The following is a 19,031-nucleotide window of genomic DNA, read 5'->3' as shown; positions in this document are numbered from 1 at the left end:
TTCTTTATTGACAAAGAATAGATTTATCCTTATTACCTCTGTGCTTATTTCTACCCTTTTTAATAATAAAATAAATAAAAAATTTACCAAGCCAATACACACATCGCCATCTAGCCCCAAAGTAAGCATAGCTTGTGTTATGGGTACCAAGATGGCTGATATACATTTTTATGATTAAAATACATAAATACTTACCTTACCTTATTGTGCTGTTGTATTTGTATCTCTGTAAATTTTCTCTGTGGTGTACAATAAAAGTGTATTCATTCATTCATTCATTCATTCATTCATTCATTCATTCATTCATTCATTCATTCATTCATACTTATAGCATAAATATAAACACCCAGACACTGATAAACATTCATGTTCATCACACAAACATTTTCGAACCCACGCCCTTGGACTCAAATAGCAGGGTCGCTGCCCACTGCGCCACTCGGCGTCAAACGCTTTGGACCCAAGTGGCACAACCGTGGAATATGGAACTCCCTACAAAAGACCAGTATTGAATTTGGCCTGAAGATGAACAGCAGAAAGCCGAAAATTTTGATTGTCGGAATCGGAAGTCGGTGGTTCCATCTGACACACTGGCACCAGATCGTTCCCAGTTCCTGTACACTTTCCGTTGGTCTCATTATTATTATTAGTATAATATAACCAATCTTAAAATGGTATGGTTTCAGGTATCTTGGTGCGTGCAGTCGAAGCTGCCGTTTAGCGAACGGCTACTACAGTCGGCCATATTGGTTTACGATCGCTTTCCCGCCAAAAAGGAGAAGGGCGTGGTTGTACACTCATTGCTGCAGTCTGACAGTGAAGTGAGGAAGGTCAGTTACACTTTTACCCCTTTAAAGAAAAAAGTTTCAATGAGGAACAGGCGTTTCTTTGCAAAAGTCTACGACACACAAAAAACGATATGCGTTCAAAAGTCCACGCAACAAAATATTGAGTATTACTTGCTCTAACTTCGTCATATCAACCCATTACCGACTCACTACAGGGCACGGGTCACCTCGCACAACGTAAAGCGGTTAAGGCCGGAGTCCACCACGCTGGCCCAGAGCGGAATGGTGGGATTACGGAGAACTCTCAGGCATGCAGGTTTCCTCACGATCCTTCGCCGTTGGAGCAAGTGATATTTTAACGCTTAAAACGCACATTACTTAAAAAAGTCAGAGATGCGTGAAAAATTAATATCCCTGAAGAAAAAAATATAAGTAGAAATGAAAACTGAAGATGAAGAGAAGAAACCTTGCACACAAACATCAAAATATACATAAAATATAGAATAAGCAAAAGAACAAGAACTGAAATAATACTTCAAAAGATTTAGAAGTACATTATGTACTTTCTCTGAGACCTATCCGTGAAACAGAAAACCTAATAGTTTTTGAGTTAACCACTGCCATAGTTTTTACAGAAGAAAATCAGATACGGCCCTAAGGTATTTTATCTTTCATAGGGTTGTCATAAATAAACTTACAATGTTTTATTTATAACAACATCTTAAACACCAATAACTTACCCACCCAATATATCTTTATCACTGACTCACTTAGTCACTGAACTCCTCCTAAACGGCTGGACCGATTTGAATGATTTTTTTAGTATGCGTTTGGGTGGCACCCTGGATGGTTTAGATTCACAAATCAGCCCGACAGATGGCGCTGGGGTCCGCTAGTTTTATATAATTTCTCCTAATGATCTTTTTTTTATATTTTCAGTCGATAACAAACTTCCTGATCGCGGAATCAGTACGGCCTTCCACTAAAGAACACTGCGCTAAGATATGGCGCGATGTGTTCGATACTGAGAGCAACACAGACGACATTGTCCTCGAGAACTCTATATACGTGTTGCATGACGTGCTGGAGTATATAACACTCGTGGTGGAGAACTATCTAGAAGCCGATGGAAATGTAAGTGTGATGTTTAAAACGGGACTCTACTAAGACTCCGTTGTCGGTCTGTCCGTCTGTCACCAGGCTGTATCTCATGAACCGTGGTTAGACAGTTGAAATTTTCACAGATGTATTTATCTATATCAAGTCAATAGTCATTTATTCTATTTGACGGCCGAGTGGCGCAGTGGGCGACCCTGCTTTCTGAGTCGAAGGTCGTGGGTTCGGATCCCACAACTGGAAAATATTTGTGTGATGAACATGAATGTTTTTCAGTGTCTGGGTGTTTATTTGTATATTATAAGTATTTATGTATATTATTATTAAAAATATTCATCAGCTATCTTAGTACCCATAACACAAGCTACGCTTACTTTGGGGCTAGATGGCGATGTGTGTATTGTCGTAGTATATTTTGTATTATTTATTTATTCATGAATATTAATATTAAACGTCGCATAGAAGTTATTAAATAACAAATTATCTCATGCAATGCATATGAGATTGTGAAGAGTGCATTGTCGTGGTATATATATATATATATATATATATATGTCGGAGGAAAAGTAGTCGGAGATGTCGTTTGTTAACTAAAAAACACTATGTTAAATCTTAATTTAATTTAATTTATTACATGATAATATTAGGTTTAAAAGTCATTGATTAATTTAAATTTACTAAATTGTGTCAAAATTATCGTCCAATCAGAGTTGAGTAAGCCCAGAGCGGGGTCGAGGCGCCATATTGAGTGTCGTGTGGCTGACAAGCTGGTTTCTGCGACATGCATTTTTGAATCGAGGTGGATCATTTTGGGTTCTTTACTAATATTTAGAATAGTGGAGGGAAGTTGGTGTCGCGAACCCGCTGCTCCGTTTAGTAGTTCGATTCCATATAGTGCAATATTGTAACTGAAGAATTAAATTGTATGAAACGGTGACCATTCTTTAGTGCTTGTATTTATGCTTAATGACGCCCACTAGAACCGTGAACGATAACGGCGATGTCGACAAGAATCCCCGACATATATAAATACTAGCGGTAGCCCGCGACTTCGTCTGCGTTTGTTTTTTTTTTTTTTTTTTTAAAGTTTTCAGTATCGCTAAGCCTAAATGAGGGGTTTGATGCTGGCCGCTGATGAGTTCTGTCCTCTAACTCCAACCACATTCATCAGATTACACAAAGTTTGGACAAAATTAAACACATTATAACCTGTATAGTACAAAAATAATTATTTAAATCGGTTATAATTTGTCGGAGTTATGGCGTAAAATCGTCGAACACTTTCATCCCCTCTCCCAAAGGAACCGAGCATAATGTCGGGATAAAAAGTATCCTATATTACTTTTAACACTTCCAAAAATATGTGTACAAAGTTTCATGAGGATCGGTTAAGTAGTTTTTGCATGACACAAACTTACATTGACATTTATAATATTAGTAGGGATATATTTTTTAGTTGAGATCCTTCTTTATCTTTAGTCGGTTGAAATAATCTGTATTCCAGCCCCTCCCAGATGCAATGCCAGAGCTTTTTTCCCTTTTGCTGGCAGTGCTGCGTTTGAACTCGGCAAGCGACTTGCCGTGCTCGCTACTGGCGCGAGCTCTGCACAAGTGCGCCCGCACGCACACGCAAGCGGTGCCGGCGGCCATTTGCTGCGGCTTGTATGCGGGTGAAGTTTATGAGGTAAGAATAATAATAACATTATTTAATTCCTAGAGGTGAAAACTTAGATTTTATATAATTTATCTAAAATACAGTTTTCTTTATCAATTGATACAAAATATAATAAATTAATTTAAAACGGTTGAACCGAAAACTAAGCTAAAATCTTCCGATTCTTGTGTTAAAGCTTATGGAACTTTAGGGGGGCAATGCGTTGTGAGTTATGATCTTCCGATGATGTTTAGGTTTGTTTTAAATGTTAAACACACTTGTAGTTCAGAATCACTTTACTCCGATATTTACAATATTGTTTAGGGCCGATAAGAAACACAATAACATTCGTTTTACATTGAGCGACACGACTGATGCACGAATCCAATAGCGGACTGCCGGCACGCGGTTAGTGTACCGACTACCTACATGCAAACGACGACGTCATAATACCAGTCGGCAGTTTGTGCGTTTCAACTGCGAGATCGGTATGGACTATTGTTGAATTACACCGGTAGGTACGATCGTAAATGTAAGTTTGTGAATGTTGATATGTATGTTTGTGTGAATGTTTGTATGTTCAAATTGTTATTGGTAAATTAGAATAAGGTGTTAAGTTATATATGTATGTAAAGTATTTAGGTTAATTATTATGATATAAGTATTTCGTTTATATATTGTTATCAGACCCTACAGAACTCTTCCTGATAAAAGGTATCAGTTATTTCACATAACCATTTAAAACTATTAAGGTTTACAATTTCGAAAAATATAAATTCCTTGTTTTTTTTTGGGCACTCTGTTTTGAAAATTACAAGCTATTATATTTATTTCATCAATTGAATTAGTTAAAATTAGTTGGGTAAGATGATGTATACAATTTTTTCCCCCTACAAGTTGGTACGTCCGTCCGTAAATATTTAAGTTGGGCCCCATACAATAAATGTGATTTTTTGCTCGTTTTCACTCGATATTGACAACGACAATAGGTAGACAGACGGTGGAAATGATCACACAATATTTATTCACTTTAAAAATATATCGTCATCATATCAACCCATTACAGGCCCACTGCAGGGCACGGTCTAATCTCACATTGAGAATGGGCTAAGGCCTTAGTATACCTAACTAAATATTTAAAGGGGGCTCTCATACAACAATGCGACGCGCACTTGGCCGGCCCTTTTTAAAAACTGCGGATTTTTTAGTTCATTATAAATTATATTCTTGTACCCCTTTCGATATTCATTGGTATATTTCCTTTATCACAGGACCTGCGTCTGGACACATGTAGTGATGGAGAGATGATACTTCAATTCGCTTTGGTGCTGTTGGAAATGCCTGAACACATCGCTGCCAAATGCCTGCCCCGGGATATTGTTTTAGCACTGCAGGTGAGTACCTTGTGAGAATCTGGGTGGCGGTACCATACAAGCCGAAAAGCCGGTGCGTTGTAAAGAGAGTTTATTGGAAAGAGAGTTAATTGTAAAGAGAGTTAATTGTAAAGAGAGTTAATTGTAAAGAGAGTTAATTGTAAAGAGAGTTAATTGTAAAGAGAGTTAATTGTAAAGAGAGTTAATTGTAAAGAGAGTTAATTGTAAAGAGAGCTAATTGTAAAGAGAGTTAATTGTAAAAAGCTGTATTGTTTGAAAAAAAAATACAGCTCTTTACTTCACCGAAACCTAAACCAGACTTGTGTATCTCTCATACTAAACCCATAAAAGACAGTATAATGGATCTGTGGAACTCTATTTGATGCTCCCATTCTAATAAATTTTTTGTTGGTATTGTATTTTTTTTTTTCTAATGAAAATATTGGTCGGAACGCGTCTGGTTATGAAATAAATTAACAGGCGCTATAAAAAAAAGAGACCGGAATTCACAGAAACTTTTGAGAAAAAATCTTGCTCAAATTCTAGACCTTAGGAACGCCACTGCAGTGAGCTTTGGGGGTTCCCGAAATTGACTCTTGTCTGGTCGGCTGGGTGGCTTCGGTAATGGCTAGTTACCGACCTCCCTTTTTATAATTAAATTAAAAAAAAAATTAAATTCTAATATTAACAAATTCTATGGTGAATGTGTTATTGATTAATCTTGCTCTAATAGAAATAATAGTTGAATATGAACTAAAAAAAAACTAGCTTTTCTAAATAAACTAAACTCTTTTAGTTTATTTAGAAAAGCTAGTTTTTTTTTAGTAGTAGAAATTTGTCTGGTTTTTTAGTTTTTTGAAACTATTATTTTTTTTTGGCGAATTTTGGTTTTCCTTAAAATATGAAATAATGCATGATGAATGATCGCAACTGGTTTTAATTTGTTTTTATTTTTTTCCAGATATTATTTTCCAATAACAATAGTGACTCGTCAGTTCTAAGCAAGGCTGTGCTGCTATTGGACAAACTTTTGCAGGAAAACAGTGTACCTATTCAAGACCAAACTCAGCTTATGCAGAAAGTGGTAAAACTCTCGCAGCGTATAGGCAAAATTAGCAAAGGCGATAGGATTTTACATTGGGACATTGTTATGTTTTTAGGTAAGCGCATATTTATATTTGTTTTTGTCTACAGTGAAATAACACTGTTTTATGTATCAAGATTTTCTTCGTTACACGCCTTTTTTAAAGTTTGGATTGGAAGCGGTGATAGCTCAGTGGGTAGGACCTCGATTTCAGTTTCGGGGGACCGAGTTCGAATCCCAGCACGCACCTCAAAACTTTTACATAACCAAGTTATATGTGTTTTAAACAATTAAAATATCACTTGCTTCAACGGTGAAGGGAAACATCGTGAAGAAACCTGCATACCTGATACACAATGATATACAAAAGGACAGACATGTTATAAAGAAATTTAGATGATAATAATAATAAACATTTATAGAAATAAAAATTACAACCTATAATATACAAAATAAGTATGCGTGTTTCCGTGTATGTTTGTGTGTGTGTGTGTGTGTGTTTGTGTGTGCGTGCTCAAAGTTTGTGTAAGACAGAATTTGTGTTATTATTACTTATTAATTTAAATCTTTATTTGTGCACCACTATGAAGTTAGGGAAAAGACGTAAGAAGAATACCAAAGGCGGCCTTATCGCTTAGTAGCGATCTCTGCCAGGCAACCTAAGGATTAGGAAAACATGATTATCTGATATGGAACATATTTATCTGCATTACAAGTATTTTTGTATATTATTCATAAAAATATTCATCAGTCATCTTAGTACCCATAACACAAGCTACGCTTACTCTGGGGCTAGATGGCGATGTGTGCATTGGCATTGCATACTTTTTTTTTTTTTTAATATAGTTTAATTTAGAAATTAAGGAGAATATCGTTTACACTCGAGGTTTATATATAAATGGGTATTTCAGATGACATTATGCAGTTGCTTAGCTTAGTACTCTGTACGCACTTATCAAATATTTTGTATTTTCAGGTAAATATGGAAAACAGTGGGAGTTGGCTGACGGAGAATCAAACTCAGATAATTTACTGATCTATAAATTAAATGATGCCCTTATGTTGGATGTACCGCATCACGAAGGAATACTGAAGGTAATGTTACAGTATATTTATAAAGTGGGTAAATAATTAAACTTTTTATATCTATCAATTCATGTAAAAAAAAACACTTCAATGAAAATACTTTTTTAACTTATACTTTTTTTTTTTTTACTTTTCAGTTGAATTTACAAGAAGTTCTCTATTCAGCCATAAAGCGTGAAGAGTCGAGTGCTTTAAATATGCTGTTAACTGTAATTACTGCGAGTAGTAAGTATTATAGCTATTTTTCTTAATACTTAATGTTGCCTGTGACTTCGTCCGTTTATTTTGGGATTTAAAAATTCCTGAGGAATACTTTAGTTACCTTTTGTGTTGTTTTTTATGTTGGAGCTCCTAGTTCGATTCCCGGCAGAGGGAAAATTTGAGAATTTATAATTTCTGAATTTTTTCCTGGTCTGGTTTCCCTTCCGATGAAGACGTGAACCAATCAGATCTTCGGCAATATTATCCACGCTTTGCTCCGACACCGGAGTAACATCATATGTTGATTATTACAATGAATAATTGTTGACAAAGTCAAAAATATCTTTATTCAAGTAGGCCCATAGGTGGCACTTTTGATGCGTACATTACATGAGAATTACACGGTAGTGAGATGATGGCGATAACCATATTCGTAAATTTATAACGAAAGCTACGAGGTTTCCAACCGAGGTTTTTTTTGTTATCACCATCTCACATTGTCATTTAAAATTACTAGAAGAACCTGGTTAGAGCAATAATTCACACCCAAGCTTTTTATTCGGTTACATAATTCAAAATTCATTTATTTCAAGTAGGTCTAATACAAGCACTTTTGAAACGTCAAGTCTGTCTGTTTGTAGTGACTCTACCACCGGTTCGGAAGGCAGATTCTACCGAGAAGAAGCCGGCAAGAAACTCAGCAGTTGCTCTTTTCCAACATCATAGTCCATTATACTATAAAAGGACTTTTTATGAGCTTATGTTTGTACAAACTTTTTAAGTGACATCTCCTAGATGTCAATGGGTAGTTTATTGTAGAATTGTATGCAATGTTTCGTATGTAGTATAAAGATTGAAGAAATTATAAATTACACCTTACAGATTTTCCTGCTTTTCGCGGTATTTGATGTATACCGCGAAAATTAAGCGTAATTTGCACACTATATCTTTGAATTCCGCAAAGTAACGTCTGCTTCTATCCAATATGTAATGTTATTATTTAGTATATAAAAATATTCGGCCCTTCGGGAGTTCCAACCTGATATAAGCCTTATTATTTCTAAATGATTGATTGCCTTGATTATTTCTAAATAGACTGACATGTTAAACATAAAAAAAAACCGTCTAATAGAAATAATATCACTCAAAATATTAAGATATGGTCGTATTTCCATATCTATCTTGTATTATCTCTTTAACCATTCGTCCAAATTATGGAGAAGTCTATTGTTTTAAATATTTGAGAAGGATTTTTGAAAATTCCAACCCTAAGAGGGTAAATGGGGGATGAAAGTTTGTATAAAATCCTACACTTTAGAATTTAATTTTTAAGTTACATCCATAAAACTTTGATTTTAGGTTTTCGATTAAAAATAAAGAAATACGTGTTTCACAAATTTACCTCCCCTTAAAGACATCAAATAGGGGTGAAAAAATTATCTGAATGTTTCTGATTTTTTAAATAATTTACGTTCATATCTTTCTATTAGCAGCAAGACATTTTTTTTAAACCTTTGTAAAATGAACTTAACGTGAGCGAAGCCGCAGGCAAAAGCTGACAGTGTATAGTCAGTACATATTTGAAAATTTAATGTACGTTCATAAAAACATAGCTAAATTTAAGAAAAAATGTGACTGCAATAATTTAAACATTAGAAGTAAGAATAAACTTACAGTGCAATATACTAGGTTACATAAAATTCATAATTCGTTTGAAGGAAATTGCATACAATTCTACAATAAACTACCAATTGTCATCTCGGAGATGTCTCTTAAAAAGTTCAAAGTTTGTAATAAACGTAAGCTTATAGAAAAGTCCTATTATAGTATAAAGGACTACGTAAACGATAAAAAAGCTTGGGTGTAAATTATTGCTCTAACCAGGTTGCTCTTCTGTTGATTTAAAATGACATTGTGAGATGGTGATAACAAAAAAAAAACACCCGGCTAAGTTTGTAGTGGGCTTCTTCTTAGACCAGGACTCGTTTGGAACCCTCGTAGCTTTAGTTTTAAGTTTACGAATGTGGTTATCGCCATCATCTCACTACTTGAATAAAGATATTTTTGACTTTGACTTTGACTTTGCTGGTTTCATATATTTTTCATATTTGTGCAATTTTTATGTATTCGTATATAGTTATTTTAATGTAGCTTTATAATAATTTGACTTTGCAGTGACTACAAGGAAGGATCCGGAGCGTATCTTGCAAACGGCATTACTGAGAGTAGTTGTGTCCCTCTCGCACTGTGAGGTAAACGATGACGTCATACGCGCCGCTGTCTCGCTTTGTGACGGAGTGTGTGCGAACGAGTTGATAAGGGTGAGTAGAGGCCGCTGATAATGTTTTACTACGAGCAGTGGCATGCACTTGATGGGAATGATCACTGTATTATATTTTGTTTATTTCGTATTCTACATATTTTTGAGAATTCTTTTATTTTTTTATAGATTTTTTAATTATGTATTTTTAGTAGCTTTTTTGTATGTTTATATGTTTGTATATATGTATGGTATATATTTTATATTTTTGTACATATCTTTAATATGTTATATGTTTGAATATGTACTATGTTTTATGTATATTTTATGTTAATTTAGTTTTAAATCCTAATATTTCACTAATGTTTGTTGTACCACCTACTAATTTCGTATAGCATTTTCTTGTATACCTTTGGTTGCCTGGAAGAGATCGCTATTTAGCGATAAGGCCGCCAAATTGAAAGTTCTACCTTATTGTGCTGTTGTATTTGTATCTCTGTAAATTTTCTCTGTGGTGTACAATAAAAGTGTGTTCATTCATTCATTCATTCACTTTATAAAGGTATAAAAGCACTGCCTACCCTACATTTTAATATAACTCGTATAGCGTGAGATTAGCGGTGATAGTTTAGTGGTTAGAGGTCATTTTAGTGAGTTCGATCCCCGGCAAGCTCCTCTAACATTTCTGAGTTACTTGCATTTTAAATTAATTTATATTTTTCTTTAACGTTGAAGGAAAGGTGTGTGAAGCAGTGGCGTGCACTTCATAGATGCACAAAAGCACTGCATACCCAAATTATTTTATATAGCTCGTATTAGAGGGGAATTTTTCCATTGTATGCCATCAAGACGGCCAAGTGGCGCAGTGGGCAGCAACCCTGCTTTCTGAGTCCAAGGTCGTGGGTCCGATTCCCACAACTGGAAAATGTTTGTGTGATGAACATGAATGTTTTTCAGTGTCTGCGTGTTTATCTGTATATTATTAGTATTTATGTGTATTATATTCATAAAAAAATATTCATCAGTTATCTTAGTACCCATAACACAAGTTACGCTTACTTTGGGGCTAGATGGCGATGTGTGTATTGTCGTAGTATATTTATTTATTTATTTACTTATTTATCTACCTGCTTTATGCATACTACGTACATACTATGCGTGGCCTACTCGGACGACGCCAAACGGAGTTCAGTTCCGCTTCAGCACCAGAGATAGACGGTCGTTATTCTTAATTGCTGTCCATTTGCATAATCATTTCATAAAGTACTAGCGTACCCAGCCCGCTTCGCCGGGCTAGATTTTGCTTTATTTTATTTAAACAATAAACTTACATCATTAAATTTTTAATTTAAGTCTCATAATATATTAAATCATTTATTTCTCTCCGTATTCATTCTCTTCTATTCTCTTCTCGAGCGGGTGAAGATCATTATCTACACCCATGTACACCCAACAATAGAATATCATCATAGTAAATAACAGCTGTATTTGACAGTTCGACAGTTCAATAATAGGAGTGCTCCAAACTTTACAGGATTACTCGCCAGGTCAATCCGGAGATTCCCTGAAAGTTTCATTGAAATCGGTCCAGCCGTTTCGGAGCCTATACGGAACATACCCACACACTTTCTCTTTTATATATATAGACATAATATAATGATGAAATGTTTTCTTTAGTTTTGTTTATTAATTGTTTTTTTTAAAGTCATAATTGCTTACTGTATATTATTTATTAATACATATAAAAAACTTACGTTTTAGTATACCGAAGAAGAGAAGTCGTATAGATCTCGGAAAACGCTTCTAAAAGCGATAGCAGTGTTGCTGGAAGCTGACGGAGCGATTTTGGAAAATATTTTGGATAACGTCATACCAAACGAGAGTTACTGTAAGTTATGGAAACTTGCGTAAAGCGACAGTACTAACTTTGCATCACAGCTTTATCTGAATGCGTGATAAACCAATATATACAACGTGTAAATAAAAACCGATATAATATACTTCACAGGCGTAGAGGTACATAACGTACTGTCTCGTACTTATCTGTGAAACTGAAAACCTAATAGTTTTTGAGTAAACTGCCTTAGCTTTACCGAAAGAAATCAGATACGGCCCTAACATCACATGCCACATTATTGTATACGCGTCGCGTAGCGTAGGTACTTACTATGCGCGTGTCGGTCTCTAATCTTCAATAGGGTTGTCAAAAGTAAACACTTGGAATGTCAAAAGTAAACACTTGGAATTTTTTGTATTAGTTTGTATAGAAAAATAAATATACTTCTTTTGATTTAATATTTCTACGGGGTGATTCCTTATGGGATTTACTTATGCATCCTTCAACATTATTTCGTAATTCGGTTACACGTTGTATATAACGACTAGTTGGCCGTGACTTTGTTTTTTTTTATGTTAACAATTGACGGACAGGTCAGATGGCCCACCTGATGGTGGGTGGACAACCATCGCCTATATCCATCGCTCTCCACATCGGAACTCAGCATTGCAACAATACTGCTTAGCGGCAGAAATAAACATGGTAGTACTTCCTCGGACGCTTAACGTATCTCTATGAAATTTTGCAAAGTCAAAGTCAAAAATATCTTTATTAAAGTAGGCCCATAGGTGGCACTTTTGATGCGTACATTACATGAGAATTACACGGTAGTGAGATGATGGCGATAACCATATTCGTAAACTTAAAACTTAAGCTACGAGGGTACCAAACGCGTCCTGGTCTAAGAAGCCCACAGCAAACTTAGCCGGGTGTTTTTTTTTGTTATCACCATCTCACATTGTAAAATTATTAGAAGACCTGGTTAGAGCAATAATTCACACCCAAGCTTTTTTTATCGGTAGTCTTTTATACTAGAATAGGACTTTTCTATAAGCTTACGTTTAATACAAACTTCGAACTTTTTAAGAGACATCTCCAAGATGTCAATGGGTGGGTTTGTTCAGTCTAGCCAATTCGAAGTGGTTATACCGCCACTTGTCGGTCGCCAGACCCTCGTCGGTTAGACGGCAGGGTCCACCACGGGCAGGTGAGGTTGGCATTTTGTAAGGCCGACTGGTACTAGCCTCCCACTTCACCGCAACTTGCCATAGGATACGTTTTATTCCGGAAACATCAACGGCCGAGTGGCGCGGTGGGCAGCGACCCTGCTTTCTGAGTCGAAGGTCGTGGGTTCGATTCCCACAACTGGAAAATGTTTGTGTGAAGAACATGAATATTTTTCAGTGTCTGGGTGTTTATCTGTATATTATAAGTATTTATGTGTATTTTATTCATAAAAAAAATATTCATCAGTCATCTTAGTACCCATAACACAAGCTACGCTTACTTCTACGCTAGATGGCGATGTGTGTATTGCCGTAGTATATTTATTGATTTTATCTTTATATATATATTTCTTGTGTGCGTGTGTATGTCACTGAACTCCTAAACGGCTGGACCGATTTGAATGATTGATTTAAAGAATGATTTTTTTAGTATGCGTTTAGGTGGCACCCTGGATGGTTTAGATTCACAAATCAGCCCGACAGATGGCGCTGGGGTCCGCTAGTTTATTTATATAGGGTTTCTGTCGGTTTCAAAAAACACAAAATAAACTCTGAAAAAGTCGCGGGCAACAACTAGTAAGCTGTGTAATTTTCTTTTTCCGTTTACAGTTACAAATCAATCCCATTTAAACATAGCAGAGTTTCTACTGAACCATCTCCAAGACAACAATTCGTTATGTCAGAAATATCTACGCAGAGTTATTGCAAAAATTCTGTACTCTGAAATTCGTGATATCGAAGTAATGAAAACGGCATCGGATTTATTGATCGACAAAATAGGATTGTTCTCTACGACCGATATGCAAGATTTCATAAACAACACATTCAAAATACTGCTTTCGTCGAAAACAAAAAATGCAACGAGATGTACAATCGCTATGGAGGTCGTGAAACGGATTTTGGACACGAAAAACGGAGTATTGGAAACGGAGGAAGTTTTTGATTTGTTTCTCAGAATCGTCGCAATGGAAGGAAAGAAGATCAACTTGAAGATGTTCATGGCTGTAACGAAAGTTTTTGGGGTCGATGAAGAAAGGTCAGTGTAAAATGCATGAAAGTAAACAATAGGCAACGGGACGGTAATAAAAAAAATATATACTAATATACAAAGCTAAAGAGTGTTAACAAGTACCCAATAGGCACCCGACGGGCGTGACGTAGTTGGCACATGATTATTGCAAGATACTGTTTTATGTTCATTTAATTATTATATTGATATTCCAATAATTGGTTATTTATGTAATCATGAAATATTACACTAACTAATCAAATAGTATAAGCTATACGACAATACACACATCGCCATCTAGCCCCAAAGCAAGCGTAGCTTGTGTTATGGGTAATAAGACAGCTGATGAATATTTTTATGAATATAATACACATAAATACTTATAATATACAGATGTGTTACACCCAGACACTGAAAAACATTCATGTTCATCACACAAGCATTTTCCAGTTGTGGGAATCGAACCCACGGCCCTGGACTCAGAAAGCAGGGTCGCTGCCCACTGCGCCAATCGGCTGTCAAATCAATATTAAATGTTGATTTGATACATTGATGAAAATACTATAAATAGGGTAGTAAAATAAATAAGCGGACATTATAAGTGTGAGATTGAACCAGGGTGTTACTCTGCCCGAAGTTATAGTTGTTTTATTTTGCGGAAATCCTAGTCCTGCGTTTGTTTGTTTGTTTAATTGAACGCGATGATCTCAGGAACTAGTGGTCCGAATCGAAAAACTCGTTCAGTGTTGGATAGCCCATTTATCGAGGAAATGGCTAAAGGCTATATCATCGCGCTAAGACCAATAGGAGCACAGCACCAATGAAGAATGTGTCAAAATCAGAGTTATTTTCCTTTGAGAGCATCCGCTGCGTGCTGCATGACCGATTAAGGTTACAATAAAATCATGCATAATAACTTAAAAAAAAAAAGTTCAAAAAAAGTCCGCAACAGCATTATGTCTATGTTTGAAGGTTGTTTATCCGCGGACAAAGACGCGAGGGACCGCTAGTATATTTATTAAGACTGTTCGCAGCGTGAAAGGAATGCCCAATTAATATTTTTTCTGAAATAATAATTTGATAACGACTAAGACACCGGGAGGTATCAGAAATGAAATGAAATGAAAATACACTTTATTGTACACCTTACAGAAATTTAATTATAATCAAAAAACAACAATAAAACATAAAACACAGTTACAATGGGCGGCCTTGTCGCTAAAAAGCGATCTCTGCCAGGCAACCCAACATAGGAAAGGGGAAAAAAACACAGACTTAAGGGTTAGGTTGTACACAAGAGTAGAGCAGTTACCAAATAAAAATAAATATATATATAACAATCTATATCTTTGCATCGTTCGAGTCCATGAAGGACTGGAGTGTATCGATAATGCAGCCGTATTTATATCGAAATACCCACCAACTCAATGTCATGAACTTCGGTTCTTAAATCAAATATAATTTTTAATTGTTTCTAGAAAACTATTTATTAATTAAATAAAAATTATCAGCCTATTTGTTCAAAACCTAATCAATTTAATAAAATATCCGGCAAATATGAATTTATAGTTATCAAACTTTTAATTATTTACCCACTTTATAAAATTACTGTAACAACTTTTATAATTTTATATCAATGTATTTATTTATGTATCACAAAGAAACACGGCTACATTCGTTAATTAAAATCAAAAGCTGGGCGGGTTCCAAACGCGCCTGGTCTAAGAGCTCACAACAAACTTAGCCAGGTATTTTTTTGTTATCACCATCTCACAGTTGAGTTATAATTTAGCTATTGATATACGATCAGTGGTTTCACCGAATTACACATTTATGTATCCCAACGAAACACGGTTACATTCGTTAGTAAAAATCTAAAGCTACGAGGGTTCCAAACGCGCCCTGGTCTCTAAGAAGAGCTCACAACAAACTTAGCCAGGTATTTTTTTTGTTATCACCATCTCTCAATTCAGTTAAATAGTTAGCTATCTATCAACGGTATTCGGTAAAATTCACTATTTAACGCATCTTAAAATATTACAGAGTTAAGCAAGCGTTCCTGGAGGACAACTTTTTGAGAAAGATAATGGAACGACGTTACTACGTGTCCCAAACGGATCATCATGACAACTTCGATACTGAAACGCAATTCGATTTTTATTGCGAATATTTCGACGTCATACGGCAGATCGACGATAACTACGTATGTATTAAAAATTCATATCAATACCATAGCTAATACCATACCTTTTTTGATATACCATTTACTAAATCCCATGTCGGAAAACAAGCGCCTAAATATCAACCCATTACCACCCATTACCACCCACTACTGGGCGCGGGTCTCCTCCCACAATGAGAAGGGGTTAGGGGTCCACCATGCTAGCCCAGTGCGGATTGGTGGACTCCACACACCTTTTGAGAATATTATGGATACGATGTTTTCCGTCACCGTTGTAGCAAGTGATATTTTATTTTTAGGTGCGTGCTCCCCCCCCCCCCCCATTGGGCTATCACCGCTTCCAATATACATTATCTTAATTCAGTAGCCCATAGCATTCCATTGGAAAGGCTATAAGACACATAAATACTTATAATATACAGATAAACACCCATTAACTAAGAAACATTCATATTCATCACACAAACATTTTCCTCAGTATTGTTATAGTTTCCATTAACTTAATCAATTGCTGGGATTCGAAATCGGACCCCCGAAAGTGAAGTCGAGCTTCTTCTAACCAATGCGCTACCGCACCTATTACATATAAATAAATAATAATATAGTAAATTATAGTATGACGTTGAAACGGCAAGACTTGTTTTACTTTGCGTACTTTCATAGTGTGATGTCTTACGGGATCTTATTATGGGGCAAAGATATTGAAACTATATTCATATTGCAGAAAAGAGCTGTACAGTCAATACATAAACTTAAATCACGTGAATCCCACTGTGAAAAATTTAAAGAAATAGGTATCCTTACGGTAGCCTCACAATATATTTATAACAATATAGTATTTGTAAGACAACATATTAGTCTTTATAAACAAAAAGTGGACATAAACAGTCAACTTACAAGAAATGGTCATAAATTAGTGACATCTGCATATCGTCTGCGAAAGGTGCAGAAGTCATTTGTGGGATCGAGTATACGCTTTTATAATATGATTCCTAAGGTAATTTTGGACCTACCAATGCATTAGTTTAAAGAATGTGTTAAAACACATTTATTACATCGAGGTTATTATACAATTGATGAATTTCTTAATGACAAGGTTGCTTTGAAGCGTCCGGCTCCGCTTTCATCTCTCACAAGACAGAAAAATGAATTTTAAAATGTAAATTGTTTGTATTGGAAAAGAGCAACTGCTGAGTTTCTTGCCGGCTTCTTCTCGGTAGAATCTGCCTTCCGAACCGGTGGTAGAGTCACTACACACGGACAGACTTGACGTTTCAAAAGTGCTTGTATTAGGCCTACTTGAAATAAATGAATTTTGAATATTTTGAATTTTATTAAAAATGCCATTTTTACTATTTCAGCATATAGAAATGACAACATTAACCCCGGAAAATGTCATTAAATTTGACAAAAAGCTGTCAAAATGTGTCTCCTTAACAAAAATACCAGCTTGGTTCAAAGATCAACCTGTACGGCAAATAACTCAAGACATAGAAAAATACTCTTTCGAAGCGAACCACGATGTTCTACACGCGCTAAGAATCATGGTGAATGTATGGTGGAAGGAAAAGTCTGCACCGATTTTGATGGAGTTCACAGATGATGTAAAGCGCTGGGCGGATTGGATATCTAAGTTGAACGCTTCGGGTTATATTCAGAGGAATTTGAAATCCAAAATGGCTTTCTTAACGGACGTTGTTGAGGTTTCTTTTAAATTTTTGAGCGATGAAGACGTCGCGGCGCTTGTTAAAGAAGGTATTCAATAAAATGTTTCTTTTTGATTGAAGATATTTTTAAATTGCACCATACAGATTCTCCTGCTTTTCGCGGAGTATAGCAAATTAAGCTTAATTTTCGTAACATATCATGCAATTCCGCAAAGTAGCGCCTGCTTCTATCCTATAATTCTTCTATAATATAATATTAGTATGGAAATATGAATTGTTTTAATTCGGGCAAAAGTAAATCTTATATCACTTTACGGTATGATATGTAGTTTAAAGTCCAGATTGTATTTGTTTTAGACAAAAAAAATGGTCTGAAATTCTTAAGAGATTTCATGCCGGCGGTATACGATCGTCTAGTAAAACGTCCGTACGTGCTGATGCAACCTTATATGGAAGATTGCTGTACCGTTTTGAATGATGTTGTGAGATACGCGGTGAGGAGGAATAGGGGCGAGGATGTTATTGAACTGGTTAACTCTGTGAGTTGTTTATTTTATTTTTATTTCATAAATGTTTAGTGTAACTTGGTGGTCCGATAATAAAATAAAAAAAATAAAATTCATTTATTTCGACCGACTTGGATCAAAAGTTAAAATTAATGAGATAACTAGATAATACGTTGTAATAAAACTTTCAATGTATTAAATCATTTTTTTTCTTTTGTTAGTGTCGTTCTCTCTACAAACGTAGAATAAGGCGAACGTTAAAAAGTTTGTAAAGATTTTTATCTTGTTACGCCAAAGAAGTATAACATCTAACAAGGTGTACATAAGTACACAAGTTTTTTTTTTAACTTTTAGTTTATATATACATTTTTTCTCTTATGTGATTTTTTTTTTAAATTCAATTTAGGCTACAGTTACAGCACTTATTAACGTCATACATTTTTTGTTTTATAAATAAAAATGCAATTAAAAAAAACTACAATGATCAATAATTATTAAAATAAAGTAAAGTTTATGTTACAGTCTTAAAATCCCTATCCCTACTTCCCTACTCCATACTAATATTATAAATGTGAATGTAAGTTTGTTTGTTACGCTTTCACGCTAAAACTACTAAACCGATCTTTATGAAACTTTTTATACATATTCTTGGAGGTATTAGAAATAATATAGTATACTTTTCATTGAAAAAAAAATGACGTAAGAAAAAAAAAAGTTGGTGTAAAATTCTCAAAATCTCATATATGACTATAGGTGTAGACTATGTAGCAGTACGCTGCCTCCCAAAATTACGCGGGCGAAGCCGCAGGGCACATCTAGTATATAATAGATGTTTAACAAAATTTTGTTCTAAAGCATTCATTAATTTTTTATATTCTATCATTTATTATTTTTCTTTTTTTTTTTTTTAAATTATTAACAATGCTTAAAAATAAATTAAAAACACTATTAAAAATTTATAAAAAAAAACTTCCACCCTCCGCTTGCGGGGCTTTTGAATTCCCAAGCAACCGGTGGTCAGGGCTCCAGAGTGAGGAACCTC

The 19,031-nt window shown here is 35.2% G+C and overlaps 1 protein-coding gene across 1 annotated transcript in view; it reads left to right on the top strand.

Moving 5' to 3' along the window:
• The window catches only part of LOC120635175, a 96,969-nt gene that overhangs the window by 10,040 nt on the left and 67,898 nt on the right, over positions 1-19,031 (top strand). Inside the window, exons 9-21 of the mRNA XM_039906108.1 lie at positions 687-830; positions 1,728-1,922; positions 3,409-3,588; positions 4,830-4,952; positions 5,893-6,091; positions 6,992-7,110; positions 7,239-7,326; positions 9,478-9,623; positions 11,324-11,450; positions 13,235-13,661; positions 15,678-15,837; positions 17,178-17,571; positions 17,841-18,022. Coding sequence (XP_039762042.1) covers positions 687-830; positions 1,728-1,922; positions 3,409-3,588; positions 4,830-4,952; positions 5,893-6,091; positions 6,992-7,110; positions 7,239-7,326; positions 9,478-9,623; positions 11,324-11,450; positions 13,235-13,661; positions 15,678-15,837; positions 17,178-17,571; positions 17,841-18,022 — 2,484 coding nt within the window. The remainder of the gene's footprint in view (positions 1-686; positions 831-1,727; positions 1,923-3,408; positions 3,589-4,829; positions 4,953-5,892; positions 6,092-6,991; positions 7,111-7,238; positions 7,327-9,477; positions 9,624-11,323; positions 11,451-13,234; positions 13,662-15,677; positions 15,838-17,177; positions 17,572-17,840; positions 18,023-19,031) is intronic.

The sequence above is a fragment of the Pararge aegeria genome, chromosome 26 (assembly GCF_905163445.1).
Source record: "Pararge aegeria chromosome 26, ilParAegt1.1, whole genome shotgun sequence".
Lineage (NCBI taxonomy): Eukaryota > Metazoa > Arthropoda > Insecta > Lepidoptera > Nymphalidae > Pararge > Pararge aegeria.
Note: the sequence above shows the minus strand (reverse complement) of the source record. Positions and strands in the feature narration are given on the sequence as shown.